Genomic DNA, 16,917 nt, shown 5'->3' on the forward strand with positions numbered 1-16,917 from the left:
CTGCAGCTTACAGAAGCCATGTAACTTGACCAAAGGCACCCAAGCTAGTAACTGTTGGAGGCATGAGTGGAGGGCGGGGGGCATCTATGAAGCAACACAGAACATATACTATGGCTGATCACACACCTGAGAAGATAAACAGTCTGACTCGAGTCCCCTCACACAACTGGTCACCTCAGGTCGGATTCTTCATTAACAAATGCCTAAGTATCTGCTCTCTTCAAAGTTTCAAAACATACAAAGAAAGCAGAAGAGATCGTTTTTGCTCTTTTAAATGCCCTACAATCTAAATTGGGAGCTAATACATTATAGCCTATGATGTAAATAGAGTTACGAAGCAATATGTAATCTCGAGAGCCCCGCACAAGTGACAGACGAAAGGCTAAAACTTACGAACTGAGGGAGCTGTAAGGCTGGCGTTCACCATAGAAGGGTATTGGCTGATTAAGGGCATTTATCTTTACTAGTCACTTGAAGGCAGACTTATTTAATGCAATAAACCAGGGTTCTAGAGATTTTGCTCACTATAAATACCCTTTAATGACAGAACAGAAAAGATGTTGTAAGGTAAGGTGGGGGCTTTTTAAAATTTATGTTACCATCAAACTCCTATCTCCTCATGTACCAAGGCTCCAAAAGCAAATTTTTAGGAAAGACATTAGGAGGGAAAAAAGAGGGAATCATGATTTAGGGCAATGGCAGGAAGGCAAGCTGCATCAATAAATCTGTAAAGAGCAGTTTGTTAAATAAATGGTTTCTCTCTGGAAGGCAGATGTTTATCTGTAAATACTCTTTGGAAGCACAGTTTGTTAATCTGCAGGGGGAGATTTCTGAGCACTTTTGTCCCTCAAAGGCCAGGGTGAGATAGGGCGGAGGGAAGCTTGACAGTTGCTCTTGGATCTGTGTTCATGAAGCGACGCAGAGCCGTGTTTCTGCTCATGGCTGATGGTAGACGTCTCCTGCTAGGATACAGGCTGGGGCCGCTTGCGCACACACGTGCGGTGCACACAGCCACTGTACCTGATTCTGGCAGAGCAACAAGGAGATTAACATTCAGAAAGAGGTCTGTCACGGGATTGTACCAGTGTTTTTGATGGTACTACATAGCACACTGGTTTCAACCTGGGTTAAGCAAGAAGAAAGGCAACCAAACTTACCTGATGAAGTCTCAAATTGGGGCTGGTGAGGGGACAAAGCAAAAGGTCGTTTCCTAACCGCTGGCATTGCACTCAGAAGCATCTTGGGAAGGAGGCCTGAAATCTACATGGGTGGTGCAACATTCCTCCAGGCCTCGCCCCCAAGCAGACCAAGAGAGGGGAGGGATGCCTCCTCTGCTTTTAAATCTGCAGTGGAGGATGGGTTTAAGGCTTGAATGACACAAGGTACTGGAGAGAGTCAGCTGGCTAGAAACTCTGCGGAGAATTTTACTCTCCCTGAGCCCAGAGAATCTGACTCGTTTGCTATCCTTGCATACCCAGCCCTAGAACAGGACCCAGCCCAATAAATAATTGATGAATGAGCACTGAAATGAATGAATTGAATGAATATGAATGAATGCACAAATGTCATCTTAAGGCATGCATTCCCCCTCTTGGGGATCTCAGCCAGAGCAAAAGAGAGGTAACTTTCCCAGCCAGCATTTCATATCATGAGCGCTGTTTGAGCTCATGACAAAAGAAAAAAGTAGACGTCAACGGTTTTTCCCCTATGGCTGCAAATCTCAGCAGGGCCCTGATCACAAGGTACCAACCAAATCTACAAAATAATAAAAGTTTTTCAGATTTTTACCTGAAAGGAGTAAGAGAAATTACTGTATTCATAATACCAAAGCCACTGGCAACTGCATACACATATCTTTTTCCCTATGAAAGGCAGGCTTTACCCCTCTAATGCTGGTAAGAAAATATTTGGGTAAAGTCCCTCCTGCCCCCTCCCAAATATGCCCACAAATGTTTGCTACTTACATTACCAGACCCTTTGAAAAATTTACCCTCATTTCCCATCATCAACTTTCCACAACCCCTCGGACCCCGCACACTTTGTGAGTAAAAATTTACAGGTGGCATCCAAACCCAATGAAGTCATCACTAAACAAAACCCAATAATTAGTCTGCTTTCTAGAGTCAGATACTTCTGCTAATCGGATACAAACCATCCAAAATTAGCATCTTCCTTCCCCCTCGGTGCCAACGGCACTGAATGACTCAACCCCGCCATGCACCGGTCCCTAAAGCTCCCAGGGTTTGTGCTGACATCCTTATCACGACACACTCCCTCATCCTGTAACTGCATTCTGTCTGCATCTTCACACTCACCCGGATGAACCCCCTGCCCTTCAGCATCGCTTGGTCTGGTTTAAACACCGTCAGGCTGGGGGCTTTGGCCACACAGTGATAATGGCGGAAGATACTCTGGTAGCTGACATGATGGGGGAAGGAAGAATTCTTCTTAGTCTGTATTCTGGTTAAGGGAGAGGGATCACGCTTCTCATACTTGTTGGGTGGCCAGCCTTCAAATATAGTAATTCGCACGGGAAAATGTACTGCATGCTGGAGTTATCCTGAATTTTAACGAGTCTTTGATGATTCAGAAGGCGCTGCGGGAATACTGCAATACTTGTGACTCATCGTTCTGAATATCAGTGATCACGGAGGAGTAGGTTTTGGAAAGGCCACTGACCGATGCTTCAGATTGGTTTCGGCTCAATTCTTTCTTTGCATTGAACAGGTGCAGCAAATCTCTGAATGTGCCTGGAAAAGCCCTAGGGAGTCCTAGCTGTTTTTATTATTACTATTATTATTATTGAAATATAACTGACATATAACATTGTGTAAGCTTAAGACCCACAATGTGTTGGTTTGATACATTTATATATTACAATATGATTATTACAGGGGCTTAGCTAGTACCTTTACCACGTCACATATCATTTCTTTTTTATGTGAGAACAGTTACAACGTGGTCTCTTAGCAACTCAGAAGTTTATAATACAGTGTTGATGACTATAATCACTATGCTGTGTATTAAGTCTCCCTGACTCATTTGTCTACTAGTTGTAAGCTTATACCCTTAAAACAACATCTCCCCAGGCCCCCCACCATTCTACTGTTTTTACAAGTTCAGGTTTTTTTCAGATTCTACATACAAGTGAGATCATACAGTATTGATCTTTCTCTGTCTGACTTCTCTCCCTTCCTGGCTGGCTTCTTGGTGCTCGAGCCTCCAGTATGATTTCATCCATCCAACAAATATTTAAGTTCCATCTACACGCCTGACAGAATTTCTAAATTTTTGGTTCTGGCATTACCTATTGCAAATGCTCTCCTTCCTTGAGTACCTCATCAAATAGAATAGAGGCCATGCCTCCTTGCCTCCAACTTTCTGGTAAAGGTTTGTCTTTGCCCATTTTCTTCACGATGGTCAATTATGGCAGACAGAGAAGTTTCATAGGGCTCTTGTCTTGGCTCATCTGGTCTGGTGGGTAAGAAGGCACCAAGTGTGAAACATGAAGAGGTTTTTAAATTATTTTCAGTTTATTGACCATTTTTCTAATTTTTTTAAAAAAGATTATTTATTTATTTGAGAGAGAGAGACAGCATGAGCCAGGGAGAGGCAGAGGAAGAAGCAGAATCCCCACTGAGCAGGGAGCCCGATGTGGGACTCGATCCCAGGACCCTGAAATCATGACCTGAGCCACAGGCATATGCTCAACTGACTGAGCCAGCCAGACACCCCCACTTTTCTAATCATAAAAAAGAACTGTACCCAAACTCATCCCTATGTCAAGCTGAGAGGCACCCCAAAACTTAGAACTGTACCCATCTCCTTCCTTTTATCATAACTCTCTGATTTGAGGGTGGGGGGGAACGAGGAATATATTCACTCACTGATACTTGATGCTTAATTTTATTCAAAGTTTAATTAATTTGAAGGCACACTGGAGGGAAATAGGATTCTGCAAACCAGGGACCAACATTGGCTCTGCTAGTAACCAAGCTCTAACTTGGCTTTTCTGCACTTCAACTTCCTGAATAGTTTTAAAGCAGGTACGTTATGACCTGCCCAGAGCAATGCAAGAGCAAGCAGATGACTGAACAGAAGGCTTTATATAAAACCAGCCACTGAAAAATGTCTTGGAACTAACTGCTGCCTTTTCTCAAAAGAGTTGCAATATTTAAAAATTAACCAAGCACTTCTGACACTCAGATGTTTTCCACTGAAATTCTTTGCATTTTCTTGATATGCTCATTTCAACAGAATTAAAAAGCAATCTATCACATCAGGTATAAATGTTTTTAATTAGTGATATTTAGCACTATCCACCAGGACAGCTGGAGTTCACAGGTTTTTACTGAAGACATGCGCAAAATAAATGGCTCTTCTTTTCTATAATAGGATAAACAATGCCACATGATTGAACACAGGTAAGCCTTGAAATCCTTCAGAGAACTTGGGAGGAAATGTCACTTTTTTCTCTCTTCCTTCTCTCTCGGTAAAAGAACAAACAGGACCGCAAAAAGTTCAAAGTTCCTTTCTCAGCAGCCATGAGCATCATAGGCTGCAGGCTGCCATACATATCCCATTATGGAAGGCAGAGGCTGTGAGAAACATCACTCATCAGTCTGTCTGCTTTTTGTTTCTTCCATTTCACGCGATATCTAATTTTAAGGTTCTCAAAAATGATTTAATCCAATCCTTTTCTAGGCAACAATTACAGAAATCACTTGTTTTGTGAGTCTCCAAAAGGCTATAATAATACTTAAAAGCAAAGGACAAGGCAAGAGATAGCCTTGAAAATCACATTTGAAGAAGGGAGAATGTAAGTGGAATTAGATACTCCACGTGTTGAGAAATGGGACCGAGTTTGGGGCTTAATTGATTTAAATCCTAACTTTTCACTCAGATTATTCGAAATAGCATCTATTTCAAGCTGGGTTTGTTGCCAAGCTAATCTTTTTTTAAACTACAGCCATAGAGGCTTGTTGTAGAACTCTGAGGCAGTGCAGAAAGAACGAGCCATGCCCCAGCCATAGGGTCCCTCACCCCTGGTCCCCCAGTCCCATTCCCCAGAACCTGTGTACCCTTCCAGACATTTTCACTGCATGTACTAGCGTGTTTTCACATACACATATGGAATTAAAACATACTCTGTGTCCTCGGGGGGCCTGCGTGGCTCAGTCGTTAAGCGTCTGCCTTCGGCTCAGGTCATGATCCCGGCCGGGGTCCTGCGATCGAGCCCCGCATCGGGCTCCCTGCTCGGCACGGAGTCTGCTTCTCCCTCTGCCTCTGCTCCTCCCCCTGCTTGTGCTCTCTCTCTCTCTCTCAGAAATAAATAAAATCTTAAAAAAAAATACTCTGTGTCCTATAATCTGACCATACATCCAGATATCTGTAGCAAGTAAGCTATGAAGCGAGGTAGCTTTTCTGCAGGACTGTCAATGTGCTGTCTTCATGGGGCAGCATGGGGAATATGAACAGGGCTGTTTCTTCTAATATGAAATTGTGAAGATGGGTGTTTAGGGCGCTAGGGTTTATTTATGTCCCAGTCTCCTTCTGAGCAAGAGAAAATCATCCTGGTTCTACTCCCACTCACTCAGAAAACACTTTATGTAGTGAATTACATGGCAGCTGGTGGGCTAGGCTCTGGGGGTTCTGGGCCCAATCATCGAGCTTTGGTCCTGCCCTCATGGAGCTTCACAGAATGCTCTCCCTATAAACCACTGTCTCTGAGAGAATCTGCTCATCATCTCAAGCCAACCTTTATTGAGCACCTATCAGGAACTGAACTCTGTTTTAAACATGTTAATACAAAGATGAACAAGGTTTCAAATCTGTCCTTAAGAATCCCAGTCTAATGGGGAAATAGATTATTCTGTCACCATGGGAGCAGTGGGAAATATGCACGGTTCTATTGCCAGGCAGGAAGAGGGGTCACATAGCTTTTCGGGGACTGGAGGGTTGTTGGGAAGGTTTCCTGAAGCCTGTGGGTAGAGTTGGGGCAGGGTTATGTCAGGGGGGAGGAGACAAGGTGAGCAGTACCTCCTTCAGAGCACGCACAGGGAGAACGTGGAAAGCTTCGCAAGTGTGTAAAGACTTTGGACAGATCCTAGGCAAGATGGGCATACTGATCTGGGCAGCAGGATAGAGGTGGGCGTGAAGGTTCAGAGAGCTCACTAGTAACAGCTGTAGGAGCCCGAAAACCCACCCAGCGGACTGAGTCCAGAGGAGAAATGAGAATCTAAGCCTGGGCAGGGTAGGAGAGACAGACTGAAGACGTATTTTAGCGTGTAAAATGGTCAGAGTATGGCCCCCAACTGGATGTGATGTTTCACAAAAAGGGAGGGTAAGGGCAACTCCCAGGTTTAAAATGTGGGGGACTGGTAGATGGAAGTCCAGTCTCTCTGGACTTAGGGGAAAATATACATTTTTTACTTTTGCATTATCTGTAACCCTCTTATATTTCCTCTTGGCATAAAACTCCTTTTCTTATCTTAAAATACTCTCTCCATTCTACCTACCACTCCAACGTTATTTTTGTTTATTTGTTTCAAGTTTTTATTTAGATTCTAGTTAGTTAACATATAGTGTACATTAGTTTCAGGAGTAGAATTTAGTGAGTCACCACTTACATACAACACCCAGTGCTCATCACAGCAAGCGCCCTCCTTAATGCCCATCACCCATTCAAGCCACCTTCCCGCCACCCTGCCCTCCAGCAACCCTCAGTTTGTTCTCTATAGTTAAAAAGTCTGTTTCTTGGCTGCCTCTCCCCACTGCCATGTTCACCCGTTTCCTTTCTTAAGTTCCACATATGAGTGAAATCATATGGTATTCATCTTTCTGACTTATTTTGCTTAGCATAATACACTCTAGCTCCATCCACATCGTTGCAAACGGCAAGATTTCATTCTTTCTGATGGTTGGGTAATATCCCATTGTGTATGTGTGTGTGTGTATATATATATATATATATACACACACACACACATCTTTATCTATTCACTTATCGATGGACATTTGGGCTCTTTCCATAATTTGGCTCTTGTTGATAAAGCTGCTATAAATACTGGGGTGCAGGTACCCTTTCAAATCAGTACTTTTGTACCGTTTGGGTAAATATCTAGTAGTGCACTTGCGGGATCATAGGGTAGCTCTATTTTCAACTTTTTGAGGAACCTCCATACTGTTTTCCAGAGTGGCTGCACCAGCTTGCATTCCCACCAACAGTGTAAGAAGGTTCCCCTTTCTCTGCATCCTCATCAACATCTGTTGTTTCCTGTGTTAATTTTAGCCATTGTGACAGGTGTTAGGTTTTGATTTGTGTCTCACTGTGGATGTGTCTCACTGATTTGTGTCTCATTGTGTCTCACTGTGGTTTTGATTTGTATTTCCCTGATGATGAGTGATGTTGAACATCTCTGCATATGTCTGTTGGCCATCTGGATGTCTTCTTTGGAAAAATGTCTATTCCTGTCTTCTGCCCATTTTGTAACTGGATTATTTGTTTTTTGGGTGCTGAGTTTCAACAAATGGTGTTGGGAAAACAGGAGAGCAACATGCAAAAGAATGAAACTGGACCACTTTCTCACACTATACACAAAGATAAATTCAAAACGGGTGAAAGACCTCAATGTGAGACAGGAATCCATCAAAATCCTAGAGGAGAACACAGGCTGCAACCTCTCTGACATTGGTCATAGCAACTTCTTACTAAGGGTTATGTCTCCTGAGGTAAGGGAAACAAAAGCAAAAACAAACTTTTGGGACTACAGCAAAATAAAAAGCTTCTGCACAGCGAGGGAAACAATCAACAAAACTAAAAGGCAATCTTTGGAATGGGAGAAGGTATTTGCAAATAACATACCTGATAAAGGGTTAGTATCGAAAATCTGTAATAAACTAATCAAACCCAACACCCAATGTTCTTTAAATAACAGCTTTCTCACCTCCGATTCAATCTTCAACCCGCCACAGTCCACCAACGGCCCCCACAGCCCCGACGATGCCGCAGCTGCACCCTCTCTCCTGGACCTCTGGATGTGGGCTCTCCCAGCGGGCTGCCTTCCCGCCCCGTTCCTGGAATCCAGTTCTGTCTTGGGCTCCCTCCTCCTCACATCCTCCCCAGGCTGTCCTGTCCACGCTTGTGGCCTGACCTCCATCTCCACACTGAAGCCTCCCAATCCTAAGGCCAGACAGTCTTCCTAAATTCCAAAGTCACGTATCCGGCTGCCCGCATTCAGTCATGTCAACCTTGTCCCGAACTCATCTCTTCTCCCCTCCTACATCCTCTGCCGGAGCAAACGGCACTGCATGCACTCATTCACCAAAGCCCGTGCACAAAGCACCCCTCTGCTCCCGCCTTTGCACTGCTGTTCACTCTGGCCGACATGTCCTTCCTTTCTGAAAAAAATCTATTTGACACATACACAACATTATATGCAAAGTCACCATCCCAGATTTTTGCTTATTCTGTCTTTATTTAAAATAGACTTAAAACATGCATTAAGTACAACATTTAATACATATAAAACTCTGTTACTAAAGAATAATATAACAAACAGCCATAAACCTATCATACAACCCGAGAACTAGAGTATTACTAATGACCTGCATCCACCTAGGTGTCCCTCTGTGATCCGCTTAGGTTCCCCCTCTCAGGGTTAATTCCTCTGCTCAATTTTGGTTTATCAGTGTTACTTCTTCTTTTTTTTACAACATAGTTGTAAAAAATTTCTAATTGTGCGGTTAGACAATATATTCTTTGGTTTTGCTTGTTTTTGAGCTCCATAAAAATAGCATCACAGCCCATGATCTCCTGGGGTCTGCTTTTGTTCTTATTTCCTGAGATTCATTCTTATTGTCCCATATAGCTGCAGTTCATTCATTTCCACTACTGAATAATAACCGCTTAGTATGAATATACCTAACTTATTTACCCATTCCCCTATAGACAGATGGGACATTTCGGGTGTTTCGGTTCTTGACTATCATGAAGACGTTGCTATGAACCACATGTGTTCTTGTGTTCCAAGTGTTCTTGCCCACACCCCTGGGCACATGTGTGCAAGTTCGTTGGATACCCGAGGGGGAGTCTGAGTCGTAAGCCAGATCCTAACGCGTGCAAGAGTTCAGCTTTGGGAGGTAGCATGGTTTTCTGAAGCAGAGGTGCCTGGTCATGTGCCTGCACCCTGAGAGTTCTCACAGAGCTTCTTCGGCACCCCGTATCATCAGGCTCCTTAACTTCTGCAAAATATGGATGTAAAATGGGATCTCGTTGTCGTCTTTATTCATACTTCTGATCTCCGAGGCTGTGGAACACCTGTTTTATAAGCCATGTGTATTTCCTCTTCTGGGAAATGCCTTTCCAGACTAATTCTGCCAAGTTTCTCTTTTTCTTAAATAGGAACCCTCTATCTATTCTGCTTACTAATCCTTTGTCAGTCAAGTGTAGTACAAATATCTCAAGTCAGGGTTTGTCTTTTCACTACTTTAAATTATTAGCTTAACATCAATCTTTAAAAAAAAAAACAGTTGATTTAATCATCTTTTCTTTTTGTGGTTAGTCCTTTATGTCTCGAGGGATTCTTTCCTGCCCTTAGGCTTATCCACGCAAACACTGAAATATATATTTTTTGTATTTAAGACCTCAATATATTTGGAATTGATGGTTGGATAACACGTGAGGCAGAAACCAAATTTCACCTTTTCCCTTCAGATAAGCATTGTTGCAGCACCCCGTGTGGAGTCACCCTGCCTGTCCTCCCGGATGCGCCAAGCCACCTCCACCATGTTGTGAAGGTCAACACACTCACGGGTTATCCTGCAGGCTCCTCATTTCACGGCACTGCTCGGAATGCCCACCTCTGCACCACGTACAACAAAACCTACTACCTCGTAACCTCTTCTTCACATTTGGAAGCACTCAGCCATTCTTAGTCCTTTGCTTTTCCATATAAATTTAAATATCTGCTTGTCATATTGAACCCAGACTCTACTATAATTTCTGCTGGAAATGGCACTGAACCTATAGATCAATTTGGGAAGATGTGATACCTTTACAACCCTTCATACTCCTGTTCATGAACAAAGACAGCTTGTTCCTGCCTTGTTTCTTCATCTTCATCCCTCACATCCCAAATCAGGCCTTCACCTAAGCATTGCCCTCCCAAAATATCCCTACCGCCATCCTGACTAAAGTAGGCTAAGTGTGTCTTTCATGTGCTGACTTTGTCAGATGCCTGCAATAGTCTAAGCCAAAGATGATACAGGCTGAGTGTGAGGTTTCATGTTGGAGTGGTGGCACCATTCTTCATGACTGAATTTCACGGTTGGAGAGGGATGAGACGAGACACATGGAGGTGTCTGTCTGTCTGCCTGCCTGGAAGAGGCTGCTGGCTGTACGCTGTGCTCTTCAGGACAGAGCTTAGATGGGGATGCTGACTCCGTGAGATCACCCACTGGAACTACACATGCCAAAGAGGCCACTAATGCCAGGCCCTTGAGGCACCAGGATTTAAATGGGCAGAGGAAGAAAAAAAAAACTATGAAAACGGCTGAGAAATGATCAGAAACACAGAAGGGTAAGCAGAGAGTGATGCCAAGGGGGAAGCAGGGAAAGGAGAGTTTTGAAGAAGTGGGTCTGCGTTGTCCAGGCCCACGCAGATGACAAATCTCCGCAAAGGCCACTGGGTCTAACCTCTGAGAGGTCACTGATGCCAGAAGAGGCAGGTAAAAACCTAACTTCACTGGGTTCAAGAGAGAAAGGGGGAGCAGGTGGGGGGCACACAGCAGTCAGTCAGTATCTGCTGAGGGCATGTCGGAGAGAAACAGAAAGAAGGCGGACTATTCTTACGCGAGTTCAGCTGTGAGCGCAGCGAGGACATAGGAGAATCTCTCAGAGGAGAAACGGGTTGTCATACACCCGATCTCCCCACCATCCCACCAACCAGACTCCTCAGTGTGGACAGCAGAGCAAGCGGCAGAGAGAGGAAGATGCCAAACAAGCGCCTCTTTACAGGGAAAAATACTGTGGGATCTTCAGTGAAAATGATGACTATGAGTGGGTTCGAATGACAGCCACAGACGGAGACAACCAGCAGAGGTTCTGCATGGACAGGCACTGACACTGCATTCAGGACGGCCACCTACCTGCCTTCCAAGTGTGTGACCTAAACAAGGGAGGGGGCTTCAACTTGCATTTTATATTCTTTCATGAATATACAGGGGCTCGAACTTGCACAAACTTGTTTCTGTCTTTGGAAAAAAAGGCATCCCTCATGGGATGAGATGAACAGTACATTTAAGGAAGCCATTCTGTCACATAACCAGCTGAGGGAAGAGATGGTAAATACCTAATGAAATCAGGAGACTCTTAGCAACTCTAATTCTGACGAAACACAGTCAAATATTCGGAGGAGGTTACCCTTTCTCACAGAAGAAGGTACCAAGAATAACACACCTGTTACAGAACAGAAGATAAGTCTCCCGACTAAGTGCCTCGGGAAACTGAGTCCCGTTCTCACTCACGCACAGACCGACTGTACCTCAAGAAGCACACAGCTGTGTATGCTTCAAGGGCAAGTGGTGGCTGAAAGGTCCGTTCCTCTGTAAGTCCACATGGATACACTGCAGATGTGGAGGGTTCTCCTTCTCCGAAGATTTTTTCCTTTCACCTCCGATGCACTTGAATGTACATTTGCTAGAACTGCTTTGGGAACCAAGGCTTAAATCACGAGAGCCGAGGGAGAGGGCTGTCACACAGAACATGAGTCCTAACGGTTCATGGGACACGAAGGCAGCTTCCCTGTCCCAGTCACAGTGTAAATGGGGCTCTAATCCCAGAAAGGGCACCTCATGCAGGCAGTCCAGTCTTTATCAACTGCGATCCCCTGGTATCCTTTTCGCTTCCGTTAATCTATTCCCTTCCCAGGAAGACTAACCGTGTGCTGAGCTGGAGGCGCTACCCATTGAGCTCTACAGAAGCTACTGTGTGTCAGATCCCCTGCTACATGCCCTATGTGCATCACCTCATTTATCGGCCCCTCAGGCCCATGACAGAGGAACTGGTGTCCCCATTGTACAGATGAGAAGATAGTGTTGGAGAGTGGAAGCAATTTGCCCGCATTGCACAGCGAGTGGCAAAGGTGAAATGTGAATCCAGGTATGTCTGACGTCAAAGTCCATGTTCTTAGCCATTTCCCCCAAAATAACTGAGAACACATCAGTGTGCTGTCCTACACTGCAGGAGTCTGCAGTCGGGTCGGCACAGAAATGGGGGAATTGAGTGCAATCTCACTGCTCGTCTGTCCAACTCTGCACAGGACACAGCGGCTCAGCCGAGAGCCTACTCAGCTCCAGAAAACAGTGACAAGATGCTAACTACCCTGAGCAGCCACTTCCTCGCCCCACCTCCTTCTTCGCCCTCAGGGCAGAGAATATGAAACTAGAAGAGGACAGAAATGCTAGAAGAACACCCCTGTGTCTGACCACCCTAGGGCAAACAGCCTGAGCATCTCTGAGCAGTCAGCGGTGAGAGCAGGCCTTCTGCCAAAGGGACTTCCGCACGCATGTAACCGGGACTTCAGAAAATGAAAATGAGGTCTTCCAGAGGGAGAGCAGAGTTGTACTTTCTTCCCTGTCAGAGTGCTGTTGCAACCGTTTTAGATTAAAATGCCCCATTTCGCACAGGGTGATTTTGCCACAGGGTCACGTTTTTCTATACATTTCTCTACTCAGCTAAGTCTCAGGCCTTTTTCTAAGAGAGCAAGAGAAAAAAAAAAATAATAGTAAGTGGCCTCCTAGACGCAAGGTAAAAATGGGGGAAAAAAAAAAAAGCAAGTTGACTTGCTATGAAATGCAGAAGACCTCTAACTCCAGCTTGTCCTGTCTGTGCGGACCAGGAAAACCACCAGCGCTGTGCTTGCTGCTCTTCGTTCAAGGTCCCCCGGAAAGGAGCCGCTTGCTTCCCAAGGACACAGGAAGGCCCTGCTCCTCTACAAGGTTCCACCAAACAGTCTTCCAAAGCCTGGAGCAGAGTGAGGCGGCCGGGCTTATACGCTGCTACTACTGCTGTTCATTTTAAAGGCACTCTGGACTCTATTTCCTTGAGGATCCTCAAGCAGAGAAAAGGATTTTAAAAATAAATAAATAAACAAGTTACTCTGTGTCGTATCCCAAAATGGGTCCCAGCCATTTCTCAACCTCAGCCACAGACATGTTCTTCCGCAGAGCATAATCCTCAATCTGCAAAAGATTAGAAGCAGCATATCAAACCAAAATGATAAGACTTTCTGAAGTGAGGTTTCCACAGGATTTGCTAGGAAACCCGAAATGCCTTCCATTTCTTGTCGTAATAGCAATCTACTGAGTTAGATGGAGATGGATATTTATCTGTTCACCAAGTCGCCTCATTCTCTGGGCAGGAAACAACACGCAGTAAGTTGCTGGTGCCGAGATGCCGGCTGGAGTGTGTGAGCGCTGGGGGTGTAGGTGTGCAAATGGGAGGGCGAGCATCGGGGTAACGAGCTGATATCAAATTAAGACATTAACTGGGGGTAAATTTCATCACGCTTTCCCTCCCTTTTGATTCTCATTCACATGTAAAATAAAACAGGTTCTTCAGTTCCATTTAAGACAAGATAGGCATCTAGGGAAGCCATACACAAAGAAACGGCTAACTTACCTGATCCTTGGAAATTTTCCCCACTGCAAAGTATTTGGACTTCAAATTGGAGAAGTAAAGGCCGGATACTGCTGAAGCAGGTGCCATTGCTAGGGATTCCGTTAACCTAATGCCTGCAGAGAGCAACACGGGGGCAGGGGTTAGGGGTGGGGGGGAGAAAATGCTGATTTCTCCAGTGCCTAGCATAGGGCCTGGCGGTTGGCAGCACCCAATAAGCTCTTGTTTAGGAACGAACAGGTGAATGAAAGTGAGCTCACGCCTTGTAGGTGGACACATGACACAGCATGAAATTCAGGCCGATCTCCTCTAACCCAGGGGGACAGACCTTGAAAAGACCGTCTGTACCCCCCCGCCCCCTGCCAGTCCTCCAATCTCAGGGACAGAGGCCTCCACTTGGTCCTATACCTGGGCCTCTCAGAGAAGGAGCGCCAGCCCTGGGAGGAAGGCACCATCTGGACCCCCAAGCTCCTGCCCCTTGGGATGACCAACAGTTGGGCCCTGAGAACGAGCCCACAGGACACAGAGGGAGCACCGGGCTGCCCCATCCAAGCCTCTCATCTTATGGACAAGGAACAGAGCAACACAAAGCTTCAGCACTTTGCTGGAGATCACGAGGAAGCTCACGGCAGGGAAGGACTCGAACCTGTGTCGTACAGTTCCGGGAGTCCACACCATTCCTGCCAACGTACGTCCAAAAGCCTCAGTCCCTCAGCTGAACCCAAGTCCCCTTCACCTGATCGGCACTGATGGCACGCTTCTGATTCATTCCACTGACACTGTTAGTTGTGATAATAAAGGGGAAAAGCTGAGAGGCGGGGGCGGTGTCCAGAGACTCGGTCTGTGGGCGGAGGGAGGAGGAGCTGACGGGAACTACGTCACTGAAGGCTCTGAAGGCCGCTAATGGTGAGATTAGAAGCAGGGACAGCCCTGTAGCAGGAAATCAGGGCGGGAGATGGGTGGGAGCTACGATAAGCTAAATTCTCATCCGTTACAGCCCAAGATAAACTACTGGGAACTGATCCATCTAAAAGTGGGGGGTGTGAGACGGCTATTCAATAATGTGGACGTAAAACAGTGAGATCAAGGGCTAGACAGGAGGAAGGGGGGTTCATTCTGAGCCTTCCCACGTGTTGACACGGGTGGCCACATGTGCACTGCTGTGTGTGACCGGAGCAGGCCCATGACCCGCACAGGGAAGGAGGGCGCTCCCCGCTCCCCGCACACACCCGTGCACCGCTCCACGTCGGCGAGCTTCCACATGGTGAGCTTCTCGCTGTGGTCGGGCTGGCTGGGGTAGCCGGGCGCCGGCCGGATGCCCTCGTAGCGCAGCCGCCGCAGGTCGGCGACGTCCAGCTCTTCGTGCCTGCAGTAGGCCCACAGCTCCCTGCGGACCCGCTCGTGGAGCTCCTCCGCAAAGGCCTGCAGCAGGGAGCGAGGTGTGCGTGTGGGCAGAGGCAGGAGCCCCCTGCACCGGCGCCCCCCCGCCCCCCCGCCCCCGCCATCAAAGCGGACCGGGGCAACCCCCGCCCTCGCCTGCACCACAGGCGGGAGGAACTGGGCAAGAGGGGCCGACTGGATTCTCAGTTCGCTTGTCGCTTCATCAGCTGCTCTCTGCCCAGTTTTGGCCTCAGCCTGGGCTCTGACGTATCCTCTTCAGTGATCTGAGGATTCGAGGGCCTTGAACTGAAAGACTTCCCTGACAGTGGCCACGAGGAGAAGCGGGGACCACTACAGCTGCCAGTTCCTCCCCTGCCAGCCTCAGGGGAAGCAGAGGGGACTCCGGCCACGCACAGGAAGATGAATCTACAGAGGATCACAACACGAGAACGAGGAGCCCTGGCGTAGAAATCTGTCCTGAATTTTTCAGGCTCCTCAGGAAAACGTCACACTACAAGCAAAGGGAGACATCAGAACTACAGCGAAGAGGTCGCGGTTCTAAGGACAGCTACAAACTACAGCATCGCTGGAGGCATTCCTTTGCCCAAAAGATGATGTATGAGAGCAATTCCAGAAGGGCTGATTTTTAAAACTGCGTGTGATGCTAAGGCCAGCCTCATCTGACTCGGTAAAAACAAAACGGCAGGACATGGGTGCTAAAAGGGCTGCTTAGCGCCTGGCACCGTCACGTGCTCCCCCACCCGGTCTGTCCCCAGCGCTGCCGCTCTACCTCAGCCAGCCGGTCTCCCAGAGCCTTGACCATGATGCTGCTATAGTCGTCACACTCCTGCTCATAGGCCTTGCTCAGCTCCTCCACCCCGAAGCAGGCGACGGCAAACAGACCCAGGTAGTCGCGGACGCCGGAATGCAGCGGAGCAATGAAGTCCGAGAGGCACTGGTATGGGTCCGCGCTGGCAGGGTCCTTCTCGGCCTTCAAACCCAACAGACGGACAGACAGACCGTCAGCACGGATGTGGGAGCAACACGCAACAGCAATCTTGTCTCTTCAGACGGATCTCAGCTTCACACAGTGATGTCTGTTTTGTTCCCTGTTACATCCCCAGTACTTAGAAGAGGGCCTGATATGTAGCGAGTATTCGGTAAATATTTGTGGAATCAACAAGTGAAAGAAGATTCTAAAAAAATACATGATGTGACATGACAGACAGTCAAGAAACCACTGAATTTGCTCCTTCCCACATTTACTGCATGCCTCCAGGCACTGTGCTGGGAACTGGAACCCTAAACATTCATATAAAACAAATTTCCCCCAAAAGTGTTTTCAATTCAAGATCAACATTAAATCCAGAAGTTACATCCAAAAGGGATCCACAAATGCCTAAGCCTCTACTTAGCATCAACAGACACAGTTCAGCAAACTTCTGGTCAGCAACCCAGGGCCCCGTGCTGCCCGCCACAGTGGTGGCTCAGGAGACCGCGAGGCCACCCCTGGGCCAGCCTGACACCAAACCCAGAATTCAGCAGCCCAGCTTCGGGAGTCTCTCCTCAAGGCCAGGTGCCCGTACTTGCCCATTTCTCATGCCCAAATGGTGATGGACTCCCCCCTGCCACCAAGCAGACAAATAAGGTCGTATACATATCTCACAACCAACAAACACTTGCCCAGAAGGTAAAGAGCTAGTAACTAGTATTTACTGAGTGCTTACTGTACGTCAGGCACTACTCTTGCTGCTGTACAGGAACTCGCTAATTTCACGCTGTCAACAACCGTGTGAAGTAAGGAAGTGATACCATCAGCCCCATTTCACAGACAGGAAACCTGAGGCAGACAGAGCTTG

At 46.8% G+C, this 16,917-nt stretch overlaps 1 protein-coding gene across 7 annotated transcripts in view; it reads right to left on the minus strand.

Moving 5' to 3' along the window:
* Nucleotides 1–8,465: 8,465 nt before the first annotated feature.
* Nucleotides 8,466–16,917, minus strand: part of MTR (5-methyltetrahydrofolate-homocysteine methyltransferase) — a 100,617-nt gene continuing 92,165 nt past the window's right edge. For 2 of the 7 annotated variants that reach the window (XM_027595885.2, XM_027595882.2), the window contains 4 exons: nucleotides 15,849–16,049; nucleotides 14,908–15,100; nucleotides 13,682–13,794; nucleotides 8,466–13,242 (listed from right to left, as the gene is read on the minus strand). In XM_027595885.2, the coding sequence (XP_027451686.1) occupies nucleotides 13,156–13,242; nucleotides 13,682–13,794; nucleotides 14,908–15,100; nucleotides 15,849–16,049 (594 nt within the window). In that variant the 3' untranslated portion in view covers nucleotides 8,466–13,155. Of the gene's footprint in view, nucleotides 13,243–13,681; nucleotides 13,795–14,324; nucleotides 14,458–14,907; nucleotides 15,101–15,169; nucleotides 15,570–15,848; nucleotides 16,050–16,917 lie in introns of those variants that run through there. The other 5 variants (XR_003520298.1, XR_003520297.2, XR_003520299.2 and 2 more) reach the window with 5 other exon arrangements.

Source organism: Zalophus californianus, chromosome 15, assembly GCF_009762305.2.
Source record: "Zalophus californianus isolate mZalCal1 chromosome 15, mZalCal1.pri.v2, whole genome shotgun sequence".
NCBI lineage: Eukaryota > Metazoa > Chordata > Mammalia > Carnivora > Otariidae > Zalophus > Zalophus californianus.